At 42.1% G+C, this 18,074-nt stretch overlaps 1 protein-coding gene across 1 annotated transcript in view; it reads left to right on the top strand.

Moving 5' to 3' along the window:
* Nucleotides 1–651: 651 nt before the first annotated feature.
* Nucleotides 652–18,074, top strand: part of SGCG (sarcoglycan gamma) — an 88,601-nt gene continuing 71,178 nt past the window's right edge. Inside the window, exon 1 of the mRNA XM_021706804.1 lies at nucleotides 652–716. Coding sequence (XP_021562479.1) covers nucleotides 652–716 — 65 coding nt within the window. The remainder of the gene's footprint in view (nucleotides 717–18,074) is intronic.

The following is an 18,074-nucleotide window of genomic DNA, read 5'->3' on the forward strand; positions in this document are numbered from 1 at the left end:
GTCATACAAGAAAGTCGTGATCCAAACATATCAGAAACTGTTTATATTAGAAACAAAGGCAGGTACATTTCAAGAAAAAAATTAGAACTGATTCCAAATAGTAGGTTAAATCAATAAAACCAAGAGACAACTAGGATATGCTGAGGAAGTCATATTTAGCACACTTTCTTCTTGTAGCAAAGACAAAAATAGTATTCAGAAACTCCAACAATGACAACAAAAACTGCAGGGTAAAGGAATAGTTTCAATATAAAGCAATTCGAGTATTTGGAGGGACATTTTTAAAAGTTCCGTTGGAAACTGGCAATGGAAACATGGAATGACACAGGGATTATAAGAGCACTGTTTGTCTCTGAAAGGAAACATGGTTGGTTGTAAAAATGTGAAAACGATTGCATTTTGATTTTTTTAATCAAGTCTGCCACTTTACAGGAGGTGCCATGACAGTGTCCAAGTGGAATGTGATGTGATCGGCTTTGATCATGCAGAAGTGCAGGTAAATGGGAGGAAGGCTAGAGACAGAAGCCACAGGCTTGCAGACACAGGTGGGACATGGCATGGTCAGAGCGCCAACACCCTCAGTCAACAGATACTCTCTGTACGTCTGGAACAAGCCATGATTATTTAAGTTGACTTTCTGAAGTTGCCAAGATGGCCACAGGGGAGCTGAAAGGAGTGACAGAACTCCATGGGGAAAAGGAGGAGATGGCTGCCGGGTGAGAATGTGCATGAACTCACCCAAGAGGTCATGTCTAGAGGTAGCACAGAGCCATGGCAGTGGGAGGTCATTTAAAGGTAAGAAGTAAGTAGGAAGAGGAAGACTCAAGTAGAGACCTCGGACACTCGGAGGTGAAGATGTGGCAGGGAGAACCAAACACAGCAAGGGAGATTGCCATAAGCCCTTCTGATCAGTTTCCTCTTTAACCTGTGCAAGGTCTATGTTGATAATCATTTTTAATTATTTTAATTTTAATATTATTTAATTTTCTATTCCCTGCCTGGACTAAGAATCACTACCCAAGAAGTCCCTATGTAATGGAGTTGCAATATCCATTCCCTATAAAGTATGCAAAGTCATAGGTTCATGAAACAGTCCTTTTAGGATATGATGACTCGATTCAGTGATTTCCAGTGAATAATGCAGAGGACTTTGAAATTTTAGGTAGCACTGTACTTTCGCTTCTGAAATCTGAGAATTTTCTTTTTCTTTCCTATATCTCTTAGTTCTTTAGCTTCCAGTGATTTTTTCTTTATTGCATGTGGGTTTTTTTTCCATCTGTCTTCCCTGAGAACACTGAATTAGATCTTTGTAATAAGTATTGAGTCATAACTCCCAAGAGATATCATAAGAAACATAATACGCTTATATCTAGTAGTCTAGTCATTATTCTAATTTTTCTATTTGTATGGCAGCTCTAAAAAGAATATGAATTATCTTTGTTAAAATGCATTCACTGAGTGATTCTTATTTTAAAATAATCAGAGAATCTAGGTGAGACTCATCCAAGTAATTACAGATGAAAACTCAGTTTTCGGTTATGTATAGAATTATTTGATCATTTCATTTTGCTTATTTGAAAGATCTCTGGCCATCTATTTTGAGAATTGTTCCTTAATCGAAGAGTCAAATAATTAGCATGATATTTTAAAAGCTTTAAAGTGTATCACTTACAAAATAATTTGATTTGAATTCACATTTAATTTGTCCTGAAAGCCCTACTTTTATTACTGTTATACTGACCTCTTCTGGATAATTTCTATAATGTCATCCAGATTATGTTAGCTCAGTTTTTTTTAACGTCACTGTAGACTATCCAATTGATATCATAAAAAACACTGATGAGACTGGTATAACTATTCAAAGTTTAGTTCAGTGAGGATTCATTATATTTAGGCACTGACCAAAGAGTTTATGGTCTAGTAGAGAGGATAGCAAAAACAAATGATGGTAATAAAAATACAGTAGTTAAGTTTAAAAACTTTATTTAGATCTAATGATATTTGTTTAATATATTTGGGTGCTCTGGTGTTGGGTGCATATATATTTATAATTGTTGTATTCTCTTGCTGAATAGGTGTCTTTATCATAATACAATGACTTTCTTTGTCTTTTTTACAGTTTTTGACTTAAAATTGTTGCTGGTTTTTTTTTTTTACCTGACATAAGTATAGCTACCCCTGCTCTCTTATGGTTTCTATTTGCATGAAATATCTTTTTCGATCTCCTCGTTTTCAGTCTGTGTGTATTTATAGGTGAAATGAGTCCCTTGTAGACAACATATAGTTGAGACTATCTCTCTTTATAACCTTTCCCTCCACAGATAACTCTACCTTTGACTGCATATTAAAAAATGAAACAATCCATCCAAAATGATCACATCATTACCAGATTTCCAGTTTGATATTTATTCTATTTTCTTTCTTTCTTTTATATTTTAAAGGACGGTACTGGGAAACTATGGGGGGAGTATGGGATTAACAGTAGCAAATATCTGTCTGGGGATGGGGAAACACCTCTTATCAACAGGGTGCCTAAATGAAATGTAATTGTACACCTAACCCTTAACTGTACCCCACAAAACCATAATAAAAAATATTCATATAAAATAAAATAATAAAGATGTGGGATACAATTCAGGATTATTCTATTTCCTCTACACCTTGTAAAAATTGAATGAGTTCATTATTTTAAATAAAGATAGACACTTTTAAGACCATGTTGTTACATTAACATAGCTTGTTAAATATAAATATTAGCTTACTAGAAAAGAACTGTCCTAGTTTTAACATAGAGTTTGTTTACCTTATATTTATTAATATGGCCATTGTTTGAAGTTTTCTCCTCAAATATTAAAGTCTTTCACTTCGAAAGCGCCCTAAGGAAAGTGATCTTTAAGAAGAGTGATTGTTACATGAAAATATGCAGTTTATTTGGATGAGACTATTTTCAATGGCTCTGAACGTGATCTCCCCAATCTAAACCACTTAAACTATAACTCCCGCAACAGGGTTAACCAAACCTGGGGAAAAAAGAGTGTTGGTTGATAGGAATGCAGAGGGGTGAGGGGCACCGCTGGCTGATGACCATAGTAGTCAAGAATGGAGGCAGAAGAGAAATGAGGGGAATCCTAGGAAGGACCCCCATGGCTGGAAGCACTTTTGTAGTGGGAGCATCCAAGTACCAAATGGGCATGTTAAACCAAGGGACTTTCAAAATCACGTACGCACGTAGGACTACTAGCTTTGTAACCTTGAACTCATTTTGTTACACTGAGGTAAGTGTCAGACTAGGTTCTTTTTAAGATCTCTTGTAGCTTTAAAATGTCAGCATTCCTTTGAACACATATCAAATGTGTTTATGTGAATTATAACGTTAAGCTAGCCCTGCCTTAAAAGCCATGAAGATCATGCTTTAATAATTCCATCTAACCCATGAAATCAAAGGCTTCTTTATGTCATCCTCCCGCAGTTCCAGAAGCAGGTGTGGATGGCATTAGTGTGAGTGGAGATCAGACACATCACTTGACTAATATTTTTTACAAAACCATCCCCAAAACATTGAAAAGTTCATTGCCGCAAAACCAATTTACGAATTGATGAAAAGGTCTCTCGTATGTAACCTTTAAATGTGTGACATTTCAATCAGAATATTGAGTTACAAATTTCAAACTTTGACTTTTCAGACTCACACTGATACAAAAATACATCTCACATCATTACTGTTAAATATATTAGATATTTGGGTTAAGAATTGATAGTCATGCTATAACTTTATGCTTAACTGAATTGCTGTAGTAAGAGAAATACTAATGTACCGAGGATTCAGGGAAGATTTTTAAATGTCTTACAAATGTATGATTCGTTGAGGCTGAATCAGCTTTTAATTTAAGGCCTGCAGCTGTTAGTGTGATAGAAGCATCAAATTTCAAAAGAAGTTAGAGTATGAATAAACAGAATGAAGAGAAAAGATCTCCTGAGAAGAAAATAAAGGACAAATTAAGCACGTGGATGATTATAGCTTTGCTTCTTATATTCAAGATTTAGTGCTAAAATGCAAATTTGAAATATGTAATTTAGTCAGTTTTAATTCAGGCTGCAAACCAGGCTACATAAAAATAATGCAAAATAAAAGGGTAAGATTACTTAATGGTCTGATATTTATTCTATTTTCTTTACACCTTGTAAACATTGGATGAGATCATTATTTTTAAATAAGGATAAAGACACTTTAAGACCACGTTGTTATATTCCCATGGTTTGTTTAAAATAGCATAAATATTAGCTTACTAGAAAAGAACTGTCCTAGTTTAACATAGAGTTTGTTTACTTTTTATTAATTTGGTCATTGTTTAAGGTTTTCTCCTCAAATATTAAAGTTTTTCACTTAAAAAGATCCCTAAGGAAAGTGATCTTTAAGAAAAGTGACTCTTACATGAAAATATGCAGTTTATTTGAATGAGACTAGTAATACATGTAATGAAGTCTCCAGTTCTAAATGTTGCATGTTAATTTGAAGAGATTTTTCATGAGGTTTTATCAACACTAGATTTCACTGGAAACTAACCTCAGAAGGTTTTTGCTATTTGCTTGAGGTAAAGTTTATTTTAGAAAGTTATAATTATATAAGGCTATCATGATTCAGGGCAGTTAAGCCTGAATGTTGGTTGAAATATTGGAATGGTTTGGGTTTTGGTATGCTATTTTTTTGTGGTTTCGTTTTGTTTGGGGTGCACACTGAGAGCTGTGTCCTGGAATTGGTGCCCAAGCAATTTTAAGTGCGGTATGAGCTGTTTATGTCACTGAGTAAAATTAGACATGCCTGTTGCTGATGTGAGGGGATGGAACAGGAGACAAGGCCAAACACGTGAGCGCCTGTTCCCCAGGGTCGGGAGTGAGGCTCCAGTCTTCCCTTTCATTCTGTAAGTAAAGGGAAAGTTAGAGAAGCTTTGTCCCTGCAGAGCGCAGGCCGGCAGTAGTTAATCCACAGTGTACTTTCAAACTATCTAAGGTAAGTGATCCGTTTTAACTTGGATTTTATACCATCACAAAGTACAACTTAAAACCAAACAGTTAAAGTTCTCTTGATTTCGTTCCCTTCATGGATGACTTGAGAGTTAGTAAAGTAAATTTAAAATAATGTCGAATACATTGTATATCTCAAAATAATTATATATGATTATGTTCTATTAATTTATTTATTTTGCATTATATATTAATTTATTTAAAAAGTCAGTTAACTTTTAACTTCAACTTGACTTTTCTGACTACTGATAGTCTACATATTTTTAGCATATTCATGTATTTCTAATATTTTAATTTGTAAAAGGCTAGTGATAACATGTCTATATTTTTGTGCATTAAATTGAAGGACTGTAGTTAACCTAGACAAAGTATAAGCTTTGAGATTACCTACTTCTAATTCTACTCTTCAACTTTTGTGGTAGAATTACATTTGTTTCTGAGTCTATTGATAGTTTTGTTATAGACATTAAGAAATAGACTAAAATTAATAAGAACAAAAGTCAAGAAGTGTTATAAGTTGGAAATAAACAAAACGAAAGCAAAAAAAATCAACCTGACTCCCTAACTATTTTTGGAGTGACAATGGAAAGAATGTTCTTTCCCCCAAATCTGGAAAATATAAAGTGTTGCTCAAAATGTGTGTCAAAAAATAAACATAAGTGGGATAAGTACACGTGTGCCAGTGACTTGGCTTACTGAAGTCTTGGGTTCTTTGTGTTTTCTAAGTTAATATGTGACAAAAAAAAAAAAACAGAAGTGTTTAAAGAAAGGCACAGAGAAAGATAATCAAGGAAAATAGAACTCAACTGGCTAAAAGATTTGCCAGCAGGGTAGAATAACTACTAGCACAAAGTGAACTAAATATACTGTGCTTTTGTTTTGCTTATTTTCTTGCAGACATTTTGTAGAGATAGGTACAAAGAGGCACACTCATGGAACTTCAAAACTCAGGGTGTGAGTTGGGGTTCGTGTGAAAGGTTCCAGAATTTAGGCAAGATCCGATTTTAAAGGCAAACGAAAAGTAGTGTTTCAGTGTAGTTATGCACAGAATTCCAAGGACTATCAAATCTAAGTGTCCAAAAGATGGCAGCTAAGCTTGCAGTTAAAATGTCACAGACAGAGTTGTTCCATATTATTCTTTAAAAAGTAGACTTTTTAGCCGGGCATGGCAGTGCACACCTATAGTTCCAGCTACTTGAAAGACTGAGGTAGAAGGACCGCCTAAGCCCAGCAGGTCGAGGCCATGGTGGCCATGAGCGTGCCACTGCACTCCATCCAGGGCAACAGAGTGAGACTCTGACTCAAAAAAAAAGTAGGCTTTTTAGTCGCTCACTAAATTGACACTGAATTGCATATGAAAACTAAGCCTGACTTGGGAGTGACGAGTGGGTGTCCACTTTGCCCAGTTTTGTGCAACCCATTGGGCCTGTGGTTCTCTCTCCACACCCTGATCAGTGGCCCATTCGGCCATGCTTCCCCTCCGCCGAGCTGCTGTCACTGTGGCTTCCTAGCAGGAAGGGAAAAACAGCAGAGTCCTGAAGGTGACTGCGCTCCTGGCCCATTCCTTCAGAGCCTGCCTTGACCCCCACGAGGCCTTTCCTTCTGCCTCCTCCTCCTCCCTTTCTGTCCTCCTCAACAGCATCTGTCTGGCTGTTGCATCTGCTGGCCTGGACCTACTTCAGGACCAAAGAGCTCATGGTGTGTCAGGAACACTACAGGAGTCATCGCCCACTACACTTCATCTTACATCGTGTATGTTGTGCGGTAGACCAGCGGTCCCCAATCTCTTTGGCATCTAGGACCTGTTTCTTGGAAGAAACTATTTCCATGGACCCGGGGGTGGGGATGGTTTCGGGATGATTCGAGTGCTCTTTATTTCTATTATGATTACATTGTAATATGTAATGAGATACTTATACAACTCACCATTAAAGAAAGAGACCCAGACGGAAGTGGTAAATAAAATAATGGGTGGGCCATATGTGAATTAAAATAAGTGTCAGATTCTGACTGAAAGCCTGCCCCCAGAGGCAGCTGTGCAATTGAAGTCCATAAACTCACTTGCCACTCACTGAGAGGTTTTGATATACATCTGCAAGCAATTGATTTATGATGGTCTCTGTGCGGTCAGACCTCACTGCTTATGTTCATCTGTATTTGCAGCCACTCCCCAGTGCTAGCATCACCACCTCAGCTCCACATCATGTCATCAGGCATTAGATTCTCCTAAGGAACCGTGACCTAGATCCCTCGCACGCGCAGTTCACAACAGGGTTCACGCTCCCGTGAGAATCTAACGCCGCCGCTGATCTCACAGGAGGCGGAGCTCAGGAGGTTTTGCGAGCGATGGAGAGAGGCTATAAACACAGATGAGGCTTCACTCCCTCGTCTGCCGCTCACCTCTTGCTGTGTGTTCTGGTTCCCAACAGGCCACAGACCGGTACTGGTCCATATCTGGGAGTTAGGATCCCCTGCTGTAGAAAATTTCATGGGAACATGGTACAGAAGTACTTAGTAATTTGTGGATTTGCAAAGGCCTCAAGACTCCTCTGAAAATCCCTGTGTCTACAACTGATGTGACCTTACTGGGGTCAGGGAGGGCTGCTGTGCCCAAAGGCATCTACTCTTCATCGAAAGCACCAGGGAGTCCTTTAAACAGTCACAGTAGAAGAGGAGCCCTGGCGTGCATATGCTTCGGAAGGATCACTCTGGTTGCCATGGACAATGGTCAGGGCAGTGGGCCGCCGTGTGGGGCACCTTAATTCACTTTGGTGACTGGTTTAACTCCATTTTTAGAATTATTGGTTAGTGTTGCTCGAGAAACGCCTCCAAAAGGAAAATATCAGTGAAGTGGCAGTGGGGGAAGGTTTAGGCTGTGGAGTCAGCCTGCCGGGCTCTAGCTATGCTGACCTTGTGTGGATTACTTAATGTCCGTGTGCCTTGGTGTCCTCATTTGTAAAGGGGGGGGAGTTAAATGACAGCATCTACCTTCTCAGTTTTAATCATTATCAAATTCATTCCACACGAGGCACTTGGAAGGGTTCTAACTTCTCAGTGAACGGTCGTGTTCATCACCACCATCTTCAAGAACAGGTTGAACCTCTCAGCCTGACTCTACCCATGGGGACACAAGGGAGACCCTCGGGAGAAAGGTGGTGCGGGGTCAGGATTCTCCAAGCTGCTTCTCATGGTCCCCTAAGAAGGTGCCACAGAGGAACCCTAGGTGGCCGAGAGATCCCAGACTCAGGGTCCTTTTGCTCTTTCTGTGGAGAATGTTCTTCACGCACAGCAAGGGCTGCTGGAAGGGATGGGCACGTTCCAGGGGCTGACAGAAAGCCCTCCCAGCATCCTTGACCGCTGACCACCTTCCACAGTGAGATGTATGAAACCAGGAAAATCAAATAGCTGCTCAGGTTTCCCACAGAAATTTCCCTTTCATGAAGCATTTTAGAGCTTGACAACAACTGGATATAAAATATTCATCTTGGTGAAGCGTAGAAGCTTACTGTCCCCAAACTGGAATGTGTTTGAATGTCTTTATTGTGCCGACATTTAAAAGTCATATTAAATCACCCCACTGCAATCCCAAAGCAAAGGCAGTGGTAGTGTGGAAGTAACTGAGCCCTGGGCTCCTCTGAAATGCTTCAAGGAACCCTCAGGCCATTGGAAAATTTCATAGCTACCACCCTTGATAAGAACCTTAATTATATTAACCTCAAGAATTCATTTTTGCCTTACATATCTCATTGAGAGTCTTGCAACCAAAAAACAAGCTCAGTGTAGTTGATACATTTAAATACGTTTTTTTCTTAAAATGTGTCCTTAATTTTGGTGGGTATTTTTCAGAGCTAGAATTTTATTAAATGCTATTTTTAGGAACTAGACAAACTGAGGGTTTTTTTTTAATTGGGAGGGTGCAGTTGGTCTGTCTGAAAATTTCAGCTAAAGTATAAGGATCAAAAGACTTAATAAAACAGATGAAAAGCTATTTTATTGTCTGGTTAAACACAGTTTTCATGTGTAATTTTGTTTTATTCTATTTTATTTTGTTATTTGAGTCAGGGACTCACTATCGCCCAAGCTGGAGTGCAGTAGCACAATCACAGCTCACTGCAGCCTCAACCTCCTGGATTCAGGTCATCCTTCCACTTCAGCCTCCTGAGTAGCTGGGACTACAGGCGCATGCCACCACATCTGGCTGAATTTTTTATTTTTTTGTAGAGACAAGGTGTCACCATGTTGCCCAGGCTGGTCTTGAACTCCTGGGCTCAAGCAATACTCCTGTCTCTGCCTCTCAAAGTGCTAGGATGACAGGTGTGAGCCACTGCACCTGACCATCATGTGCAATTTTAAGTTAAGAATATTCTGAACTCTGTTTTTGTAGCTAATGTCTTAGTTTAGGGTCTTATCTACACTGGATAGATGGTCGTGCCCTATGTGCTTGTTCCCCACACATGGTTGGTGTGTTAACTTGCTTCTAAAGGGCCAGTAAAAGGGTTGTGTTGTTGTCGTCATTGTTATTTCACATGTCTCTGGAGAGCTGCCCTCAGCCTCAACCCACACTTCGGTCTGGATCCCTCTCCTGCCCTGGCTGCTCCCCTCTTGCCTAATGCCTTTTTCTCTGCTTCTAGAGAACCTGACTTAAGGTCGCATCCACCCAAACAACAAGCAGAGACGCTCTCTAGAAGGAACGGTGTTTCTTTGGGAACAGGCATTGCAGTGGGAGTGTGTGTGCCGCAATGAACTACGTATGTGTTCCAGGAGGTAAAGGAAGAGGGAGGTTCTTGAAGGAAAGAAAGAAAAGGGTAGTGTGATTGTTTTGCTGTAACCATCCTTTGATACAAGGATTCTTAGCCAGGGTGATGCCCGTCCAAGGCTGGCCAGACAGGTGCTGGCAGAAGTCCTTGCTGAAGTGTTTTTTCCGCACACTATTGCGATGGCCTTTGTGTGAATGTATGGGTTTTGCATTCTCTGTGATGGTTCTTATCAGACATTCAAGCATGAGAATGCTCTCTACGGTCTTTTCTGGCTCTATTTGTCAGGATTTTCTTAACGTGAGTGACTCCATTTTGATTCTGACTCCCTTCACGGTAGATCAAGTTGAATGGTGTTCTCCTGAGAACTCCATCAGTGTACCTGGTTACTTTTGTCAATCTCAATGTTTCCACCTGTGACTGCTTAGGGGCTCTGGGGGAAGCCAACTGCAAGCTGGAGAGTTGTGTATCGGTGTGTTGACCCCACCTTCCATAGCAATGCCGGCAGGAGAGCAAGGTCAGCGAAAGGAGACAGAGGGAGATGCTGGACAAGGTGGCTGCAACGGCACTGGAAGGGGCCTTCAGAGTGGATCCCACATTGAGGGGGGCTGGCGTCTCACTCCATGCACTGACCAGATGTAGCTATGCTTCTCGTGCTGGGGTGGTGAGGACACAGCCATGGGCATGGCAGCTCAGCACTGTCAGAAGTGCTCCCCGTCGTCAGCCATCCCGGCAACTGAATAAAGTGGTGTCTCAGATCTGAAGCGTGACTGGGCTGACACATCACTGGAATCCACCTCTGTGTCCTTCAGATCCTCTTGGTTTGTTTGTTTTTTCTTTTTACATTTTTAAAATATAAAGATGTGGGGTACAAGTCAGGAGTAGGTACATAAGAAATCTACATGCAGGTGAAGGTTGGGCCTCTCACTGGTCCTCACTTGCCCTGGTTTAAGACCAGGTACCCATTGTGGTGTTATGTGTCCCCCCCTTCCCACCCCTGGCAGGGTCCCATGACTGTCGATCCCTCCTCCTTTGGGCACAGCTCCCCCAAGAGTTGGCTTACTCTCTTTGCCTGAGGAGACTGAGGCAGGAACGTTAATGGCCTGAGCCAGGGCCTCCACTCAGCAATTGGAGTGGAGGCTGCCATGGATATTTGGCACCTCTCTCTCCTCCCACCACCCTTGGCTACTCATTCAGGAGTCTCCTAGCTCTCGTCTGATGCCCCTGCTGGTCTGTGTAGCCAACCTGGTGGGGTGACCCTGGTATCCCTATTGGCGGGGTCTGAGCCCTTGTCACCATGCCCTTGTCAGCTCTCACATGTGACTAAGTACTTGTCCATGTACTGTCAGAATGGCCAAGGGAATTCCAAGAAATACCCTGTTTGTCCACTCAGGGGACAAGCATACTTTTCCCAGCCAACTCCTGTCAGAAGGGTGCATGCTGTCCTCATTGGTGGCATCTGGTACAGGGAGCTGAAGTGACTGGATAGCAGCTTGAGGATGACAGGGACTCACGTTGTGTCCCCTGGTAGAAACACTCTCCACCTAGAACAGAATTCCAGATCCCCTGGTGGTGGGGATGGGAGGCACTCATGTCCCAGCTAGGTCCTTGACAATGATGGCCAACATGACCACTTCTCCATCACCCTTGGTTCCCAGATGGATGTGTCCACCCCGGGGACATAGTGCCATAGTGGCTATTGATCTTGGAGGTGCAGACTGCCCCTGGAAACATCCTTATCCTCATGGGGGAATCTCAAAGAGGGGATCTCAACAGCAGCATGAGAAGATGGTCCCACCAACCAGTCAGGCCCTCAGCTTCTGGAAAATAGAGTCGGTGGTAAGAACCATGAATTCCAGGGTCACGCACCTAGTGGCACTTGCCTTTGCTTCCAGACGAGTCACCTAGCTCACTGCCATGTCATGTAGAGTCCCAGATCAGGGCATCAAACGTTCTGGAAGTCCTGGAAGTCCCAGGATAGCGATGCCGGCGGAAAAGGAAGTCCCCTTCCCAGCCTCTGTGTCCATTCCAGTCAGAATGATGCCCCGGGGGCTGCCTGTCTCATTGGGAGATGCTGCCACATCTGAGCTCTGCACTGGTGTCTGCTGCAGGCAGCTTAGTCATTCGGCAGTGGTAAGATCAGCCATGCTGAGGAGAGTCCTTGCTGTCAGGCCATGCATGGTCTTCCTTCCTGCCACCTTTCTGAGTGGGCGGCCATGGGCTGGTTGGTGTTAACTAGCCGAGCTATGCCAGGTACTTCGTGTCTCTTCTACCCTGGCCGGTCTGGAGGGTATTAATGTGGATACAGAGATCTGCCCCTTTGTGCCCTTAGGTCCATCTACAAGCCCCTTCCCCAGCTTTCTCTGTCCTCCCTACTCCAGAACCCCCCTTTCTAGGCCTCAGTGGACCCACCAAGCCAGTCTCCGTCATCATGAGACCACCTGTATCTAAGCTCAGTTGATTTCTGTCTCTACACAACATGTGCACTGCCTGTGACTTTCTCCATGGGAGGTTTCCACTCACTGCGATCGTTCAATGCCACCCAATTGGGGCCACAGTGCAGCTGCCAGCCTCTTGTGGCTGACACCCACCCTAAAACCAATCTTTCCTCCCCTTTAGGCTGGTCACAGAGGACACCCTGCGTGGTCAGGGGCATGAGGTGGGAGAGAAGGGTCAGAGCATCTGTGGCAAGTGACCTGGGTCTCTGAGTCACCTGCATATGGGGTTTGCTTGTCCCCCTCCTGCCCCAGCCCCTGGTGCACCACTTCTGATGCGCAGACAGCTGCTCCTCCCGACCTCATTTCTTGGGGGGTCTCCCCGAGCTCAGGTGGTGATGGGAAATTCTGTGCACAGGGTCACATGATGCCCCATGGTCAGGCACTGTAGCTCTGCCAAGACTGAGTAGCATGCAGAAAAGTGTTTTTCAAATAGCTCATAGGTCCGGGCGTGGTGGCTCACACCTGTTATCCCAGCACTTAGGGAGGTCAAGGTGAGAGGGTTGCCTGAGACCAGGAATGTGAGACCAACCTGGGCAACTTGGTGAGACCTCGTCTCTATAATAAATCAAAATATTAGCTGGGCATGGTGGCACGCACCTGTAGTCCCAGGTACTTGGGAGGCTGAGGCAGAAGGATTGTCTGAGCCCAGCAGGTGGAGACTGTGGAAACTGTGAATGTGCCATTGCACTCCAGTCTGGGCAACAGAGTGAGGGAAGGAAGGAAGGAAGGAAGGAAGGAAGCCCACACAACTCATAGTTCTCTGGTGCAGAAGACACTGCCTGATTCCAAACCCCTGGAACTCTGTGCGGTGATTCTTCCACTGCAGCTTGCAGCTCATGGTAAATCGCTCATGGCCTCCTTTCCCATCACAGACATCCCCAGCCCCCAGAGGCACCAGCAGGTGTGGCCTGAGTGTCAGGGCTGCAGGTTGGACCTGCTGCAGAGCCCTGCCTTGGGCCCACTCAAGATGCCGGCCCTCCTTGCCATTCTGGAAAGGGCTTAGAGTAATTTTTCCAGAGGCATAGGCTGCCTCCAGAGCCTGGGGTGATCGAAGGCATTATTTCCCCCTGTAAGGGTGCTGGGCGCAAGATACAATATTTGATTCTCATTTTGCTTGAGGGTCTTCCTGCATGCCCAGAAAACTGGACCCCCCCCCCAAACTTCCCCAACCCAGCAGCGCCCAGATCGTGGTAGGGCTTCTCCCCCACTCTCTGGTCACATGTTCTGAGAAGGCCTTCCACACATTTCTCACCTTCCTTCATCTCATCCAATTAACACAATTTCATGAATCTAGCAGACAAGGGCTGTGTTCCAAGAATGTCCAGCAATCGCTCTGAGCACAGAAGGCAGGGTGAGAGAGTTAGCATTAGAACAGGGCAAGGGAGCACTGCACTCTCACTCGTGTGAATGTGAGCTGTTTCTGGCCCCTGTGCTTGAGATGAGGAGGGGGAATGTATTTGCCCACTCAACGGCTTTGCACACGTGCCTGGGTCATATGAGTCTGCATGAGAGAGGATGCCTCACCCGGCACTGCGAGGAATGTCTGCTTGGTTGAGTCTGATGCAGGTCTTTTAGGGGGAAGAGGGCGAATGGTGGTATATTGTGAGACTGTCAGGCAAGAAACAAGCAAATCTTCTAAGTGCAGTATTAAGAATGAGCTCCTGGCCGGGGTCAGTGGCTTAGCCTGTAATCCCAGCACTTTGGAAGGCCAAGGCTAGTCGATTACATGAGCCTGCGGGTTCGAGACCAATCCGAGCAACTTGGTGAGACCTCATCTCTACAGTAAATCAAAAATTAGCCAGCCATGGTAGCATGCACCTGTAGTTCCAGCTACTTAGAAGGCTGGGCAGAAGGATCCCCAGAGTCCAGCAGGTCAGCGCTGGAGTGAGTGTGCCACTGCACTCCACCCCAGGTTATAGAGTAAGACTCCAAGTCAAAACAAAAATAAAAATTAAAAAATAAAATAATGAGCTCCTAATGCCATTCTAGAATAATCTCCACCAAATGGCTTGAGGAAACAGGCTCCAGTGAACCAGGAGATTCTCGGAATCGGCTCTCCTTTCTCTGTCCCTCATGTCCCCTTAGCATCGCTGTGCAAGCTCTAGAACTCAGAATTATCCCCAGCAGGTGCCTGACACTAGGCTCGCTGGCAGAAGTGTGGTTGGGAACCTTCTGCTCACCTTGGACTTTGAGCCCACAGCCCACATGCTTTCACTAGAGTGATATCATGAACTTTGCATACAACTCCATCTTTACAAAGTTGGCATTGGGGCCCCTCTTGTCATGTTAAGGTGGACCTAGTCCCCCCATCCCAGATGGTGCTTTTGTGGCTTTAAAGTCTGTTTTTATCTTGGAATCTGTTCTGATACTGACTTTGGTATACCACTCTGTTTTAATGCTTTTCTGGTGTGTATTTCTACCACTTTGCTTTTGACAGTCCATTCACTCATTCAACCAATATCTATAAAGCTTTTTGTTAGTATTACATCTTTTCTATTGGATTTTAGAAGTTTATTTGGGGCATCACCCAGATTCAGAATGGCTTATTTAGTAAATGGAAATTAATTACTCCTGCTCAAGGATCAGTGTCTGCTTTCATTCTAACGTGTCGGCCAATTACAGAAAATTACTGGCAATGACCTCTCCCATCATTGTCTTCCCTCTGTTTTCTCTAGTTCCTCCCACTGGGGCCTCAATAAGACATATTTGGATCTCCCCACTCACCCGCCGCGTCCATTTGAGGTGTCTGCACATTTCACACATCTTGATCACCTGTGGTGTTTTTGAAGATCCTACCTTCCAATATATGAATTCTCTTTGCAGTTACATGTAATCTGTCAGGCATACGGTAAACTGTACATTTTATAACGTTAAAACATATCCTCATCCCTTCAGTTCTTAGAATTGAATTTCTTATGTCTGAAGGGCTGGCTTAGCTCTCTTCCAAGCCCATCTTTAAAAAGTCAGATTATATGAACTCCTTTTGAGCATCAGTCATGTGTTTATCATCTCTGTGTCTGAAGTTCTTGACAGCTCAGCATGTCAATAGAGGTTTGTTGGAATAAAGAATGTCATTTAGTAACACTTACTTAGTAGACACTATGTTCCATTTACTGTATCACATGCTATGATCAGAATCAAAGAATGTAAAGGCGGAGTACCTATCCTTAAGGTTGTTTTGTTTTAAATAACAAAGGATCATGAATTCAGAAGTGTACAAAAGCTGGTATTTATGCAAATTCATATAATGCTTCATGTCTAGAGTCCTATACATTAAAAGATTGATAACTATAACTGAGAGATGCTTTTGGAGACAATCAAAATTAAGTACAGCATCAACATACTTTGAAGAATGGTTAACAGGGGAATAGGGTAATTTTTAATGACAGTATAATTTTTATTTTTTACACAAAGGGGTCAATGACAATAAATCTTATTCAAGGTACATTAAAACTCAGAATTTTTATCATGAAATATAGAATTTAAGTTCTAATACATTTATTTCATTAATTATGTTTTGTAACGGGTTTATAAATAGAGCACTGAGTGCTACACATTGTTCCAGTAAAATTTCTTGCCAACATGATACTGCTTTGCAGTTGGTTGACCTCAAAGTGCTGAAAATTGGCATCTGTCCAAATGCTAATAACAAATGTCTGAAGGAAGCTGGTTGAGCCAGATAGCTTCTGAAGGTCACTTCTGGCAATAATTTAACATACTGTCTCATAGACAGAAAAGCCACTTGCAAATTGTGAGAAACCTAAACTATTATATATTATATTCTTTTTAGAAAAAAATCTCTGAGTGTCCCACCTGATCATTTAACTCACACTCAATGAGTAAAACGTCTTTTTTATGCAACTCAGTTAACACTGGTGGAAAGCAGATTAACCAAAAACCTTCATTCATGTAGGCAGTCATAAAGCATTTACAAGAAGAAATACAACCATCAAAATCAAAATAAAAAAATGTTTGAGATCGAATAGAAATAGTTTTGACAAATGCAGCTCAAATAAGGAAACTCTAGGAAGTAGGTCATCAGCTTCCAAAGGTCAGCATGTGGTCCACGTAGTTCTACCTAGGATGTGGGGTCCAGCCACTTACTCAAGCTGTGAGTGAAGCAAATGCAGAGATGCGGGGTTACTCATGACCGAACAGAACACATTCCCTGGTCTTCCCTTTCCTGGGAGAACCTCCCCAGATTGTGGAGGAGTTTGCTGAGTCTCCTCAGTAGACAAACATACTCATCATACTCTGTTGTCAGTAGGCTTCCACTTGGCTAATTATAAAAAGTTGAGGTTCACCGAAGAGTAGATTGTGAGCAAAGAACACAGAGGAAGTAGATGACATCAAAGATACTCCCAAAGGCTGGCTCATGTAGGGGAGTTCAGATATTCTCAGGGTGGGGGAAAGGTTATCCGAAGTTTTGACAAAATACTGACAGGAGCTTGTTTGCATTCCACACGTGGGCTGCTGGGTACAGCATGGTTTTCAGGGGGGAAAGAATGAAAGATTTTGTGGCGGTGCAGATGAGAAAGCTCATGGCGTCTTGTAGCGTGGTGACAACTGACACATAGAGAGGTAGACAGGTTGGGAGTATATGTGGAAGGCAGAGTTGATAGATTCACTGATGGGGCTGGAGGGGAAGTGAACAGCGAGGGTACCATCTGGTCCTTTGGCTGCAGCAACTGGTTCTAACACTGGGAAGACCAGGGGAGTTCAGAGACATGGGTCCTTGAACAATGCCCTTAGGGAGTCTTTGCACATTTAGGTGCTGAATAATGTGGGACAGCGGTCCTGAATATTTGAAAATACTCTGTGGTGAATAGAACAGTTTACATCATCAGAACATGGGGAAACGCCCATTGTTAAACTGGAAAGAGATTTAGAGATTTATTTTAGACAACGACTTATTTTCAATAAGGACTTCTCCAAATCATCCCCAAAAATAAACGTGTAACTTTTGCATTAAAAAAATCCCAGAGGAGGCTATTTTATATTTTGGTTCATCATTTTACTAAATCTACAATCAGAGAAGTCTTCATAATTTCTCATTTTAACTGTATAGATGAAAAGCACTTTCTTTTGTTCTTTATGCAAAGAAAAAATGAAAAAATGTTACAAATATTTTTGTAAAGTTGATATTGTTGCTAAAACTCTAATTTATAGTTAAAAATGAGTGTCTGTAAACATTTATATACGCACATTTTCTGATCTTTTTTTAGAGTAGGTCAGTACTTGGGAACTTTATTATAGGCAGAGGTTACCATGGTAGTTATCTTGTAAATTCTCAGTAATTTAGTAACTGAAAAAAGATGTAATCTAATCATTGGACATAGAATTGAGTAATTGAATAATTTTCTTTAAAGATATGGGTACCAGTTTTATTTTCTTTCCTCCCACTGAAAATCTTTTATAAACTTGATAACGTCATTATTTTAGTTTGTTGCTTCAATTCCAAGTTAAGTCCCACAAAATTTTTAAAGCTATATACATACATGCATATATATAATTTATTGATTAAAATCTGAAAATATGGTAACTGGACAAATAAATTTGTCCTATCTAAAATATGATAACTGGACAAATAAATTTGTCCTATCTAAAATATTTTAAATGACAGATTAAATATTCCCCTGTGATTGAAACATAGTGACATGTTGCAAAGCAATATTTAATTCTTTTTTAAAAATCATTAATTTTGAAAATTTATTGTTGAAGTGGAAAATATAAGATTTAGGCTCATTGTAAATCAATGTTGACAAACAAGTTCTCTCTCTCTCTCTCTTTCCCTTCCCCC

This window comes from Carlito syrichta, unplaced genomic scaffold, assembly GCF_000164805.1.
Source record: "Carlito syrichta isolate Samal-C Ts95f unplaced genomic scaffold, Tarsius_syrichta-2.0.1 Scaffold316024, whole genome shotgun sequence".
NCBI classification, from domain to species: Eukaryota; Metazoa; Chordata; class Mammalia; order Primates; family Tarsiidae; genus Carlito; species Carlito syrichta.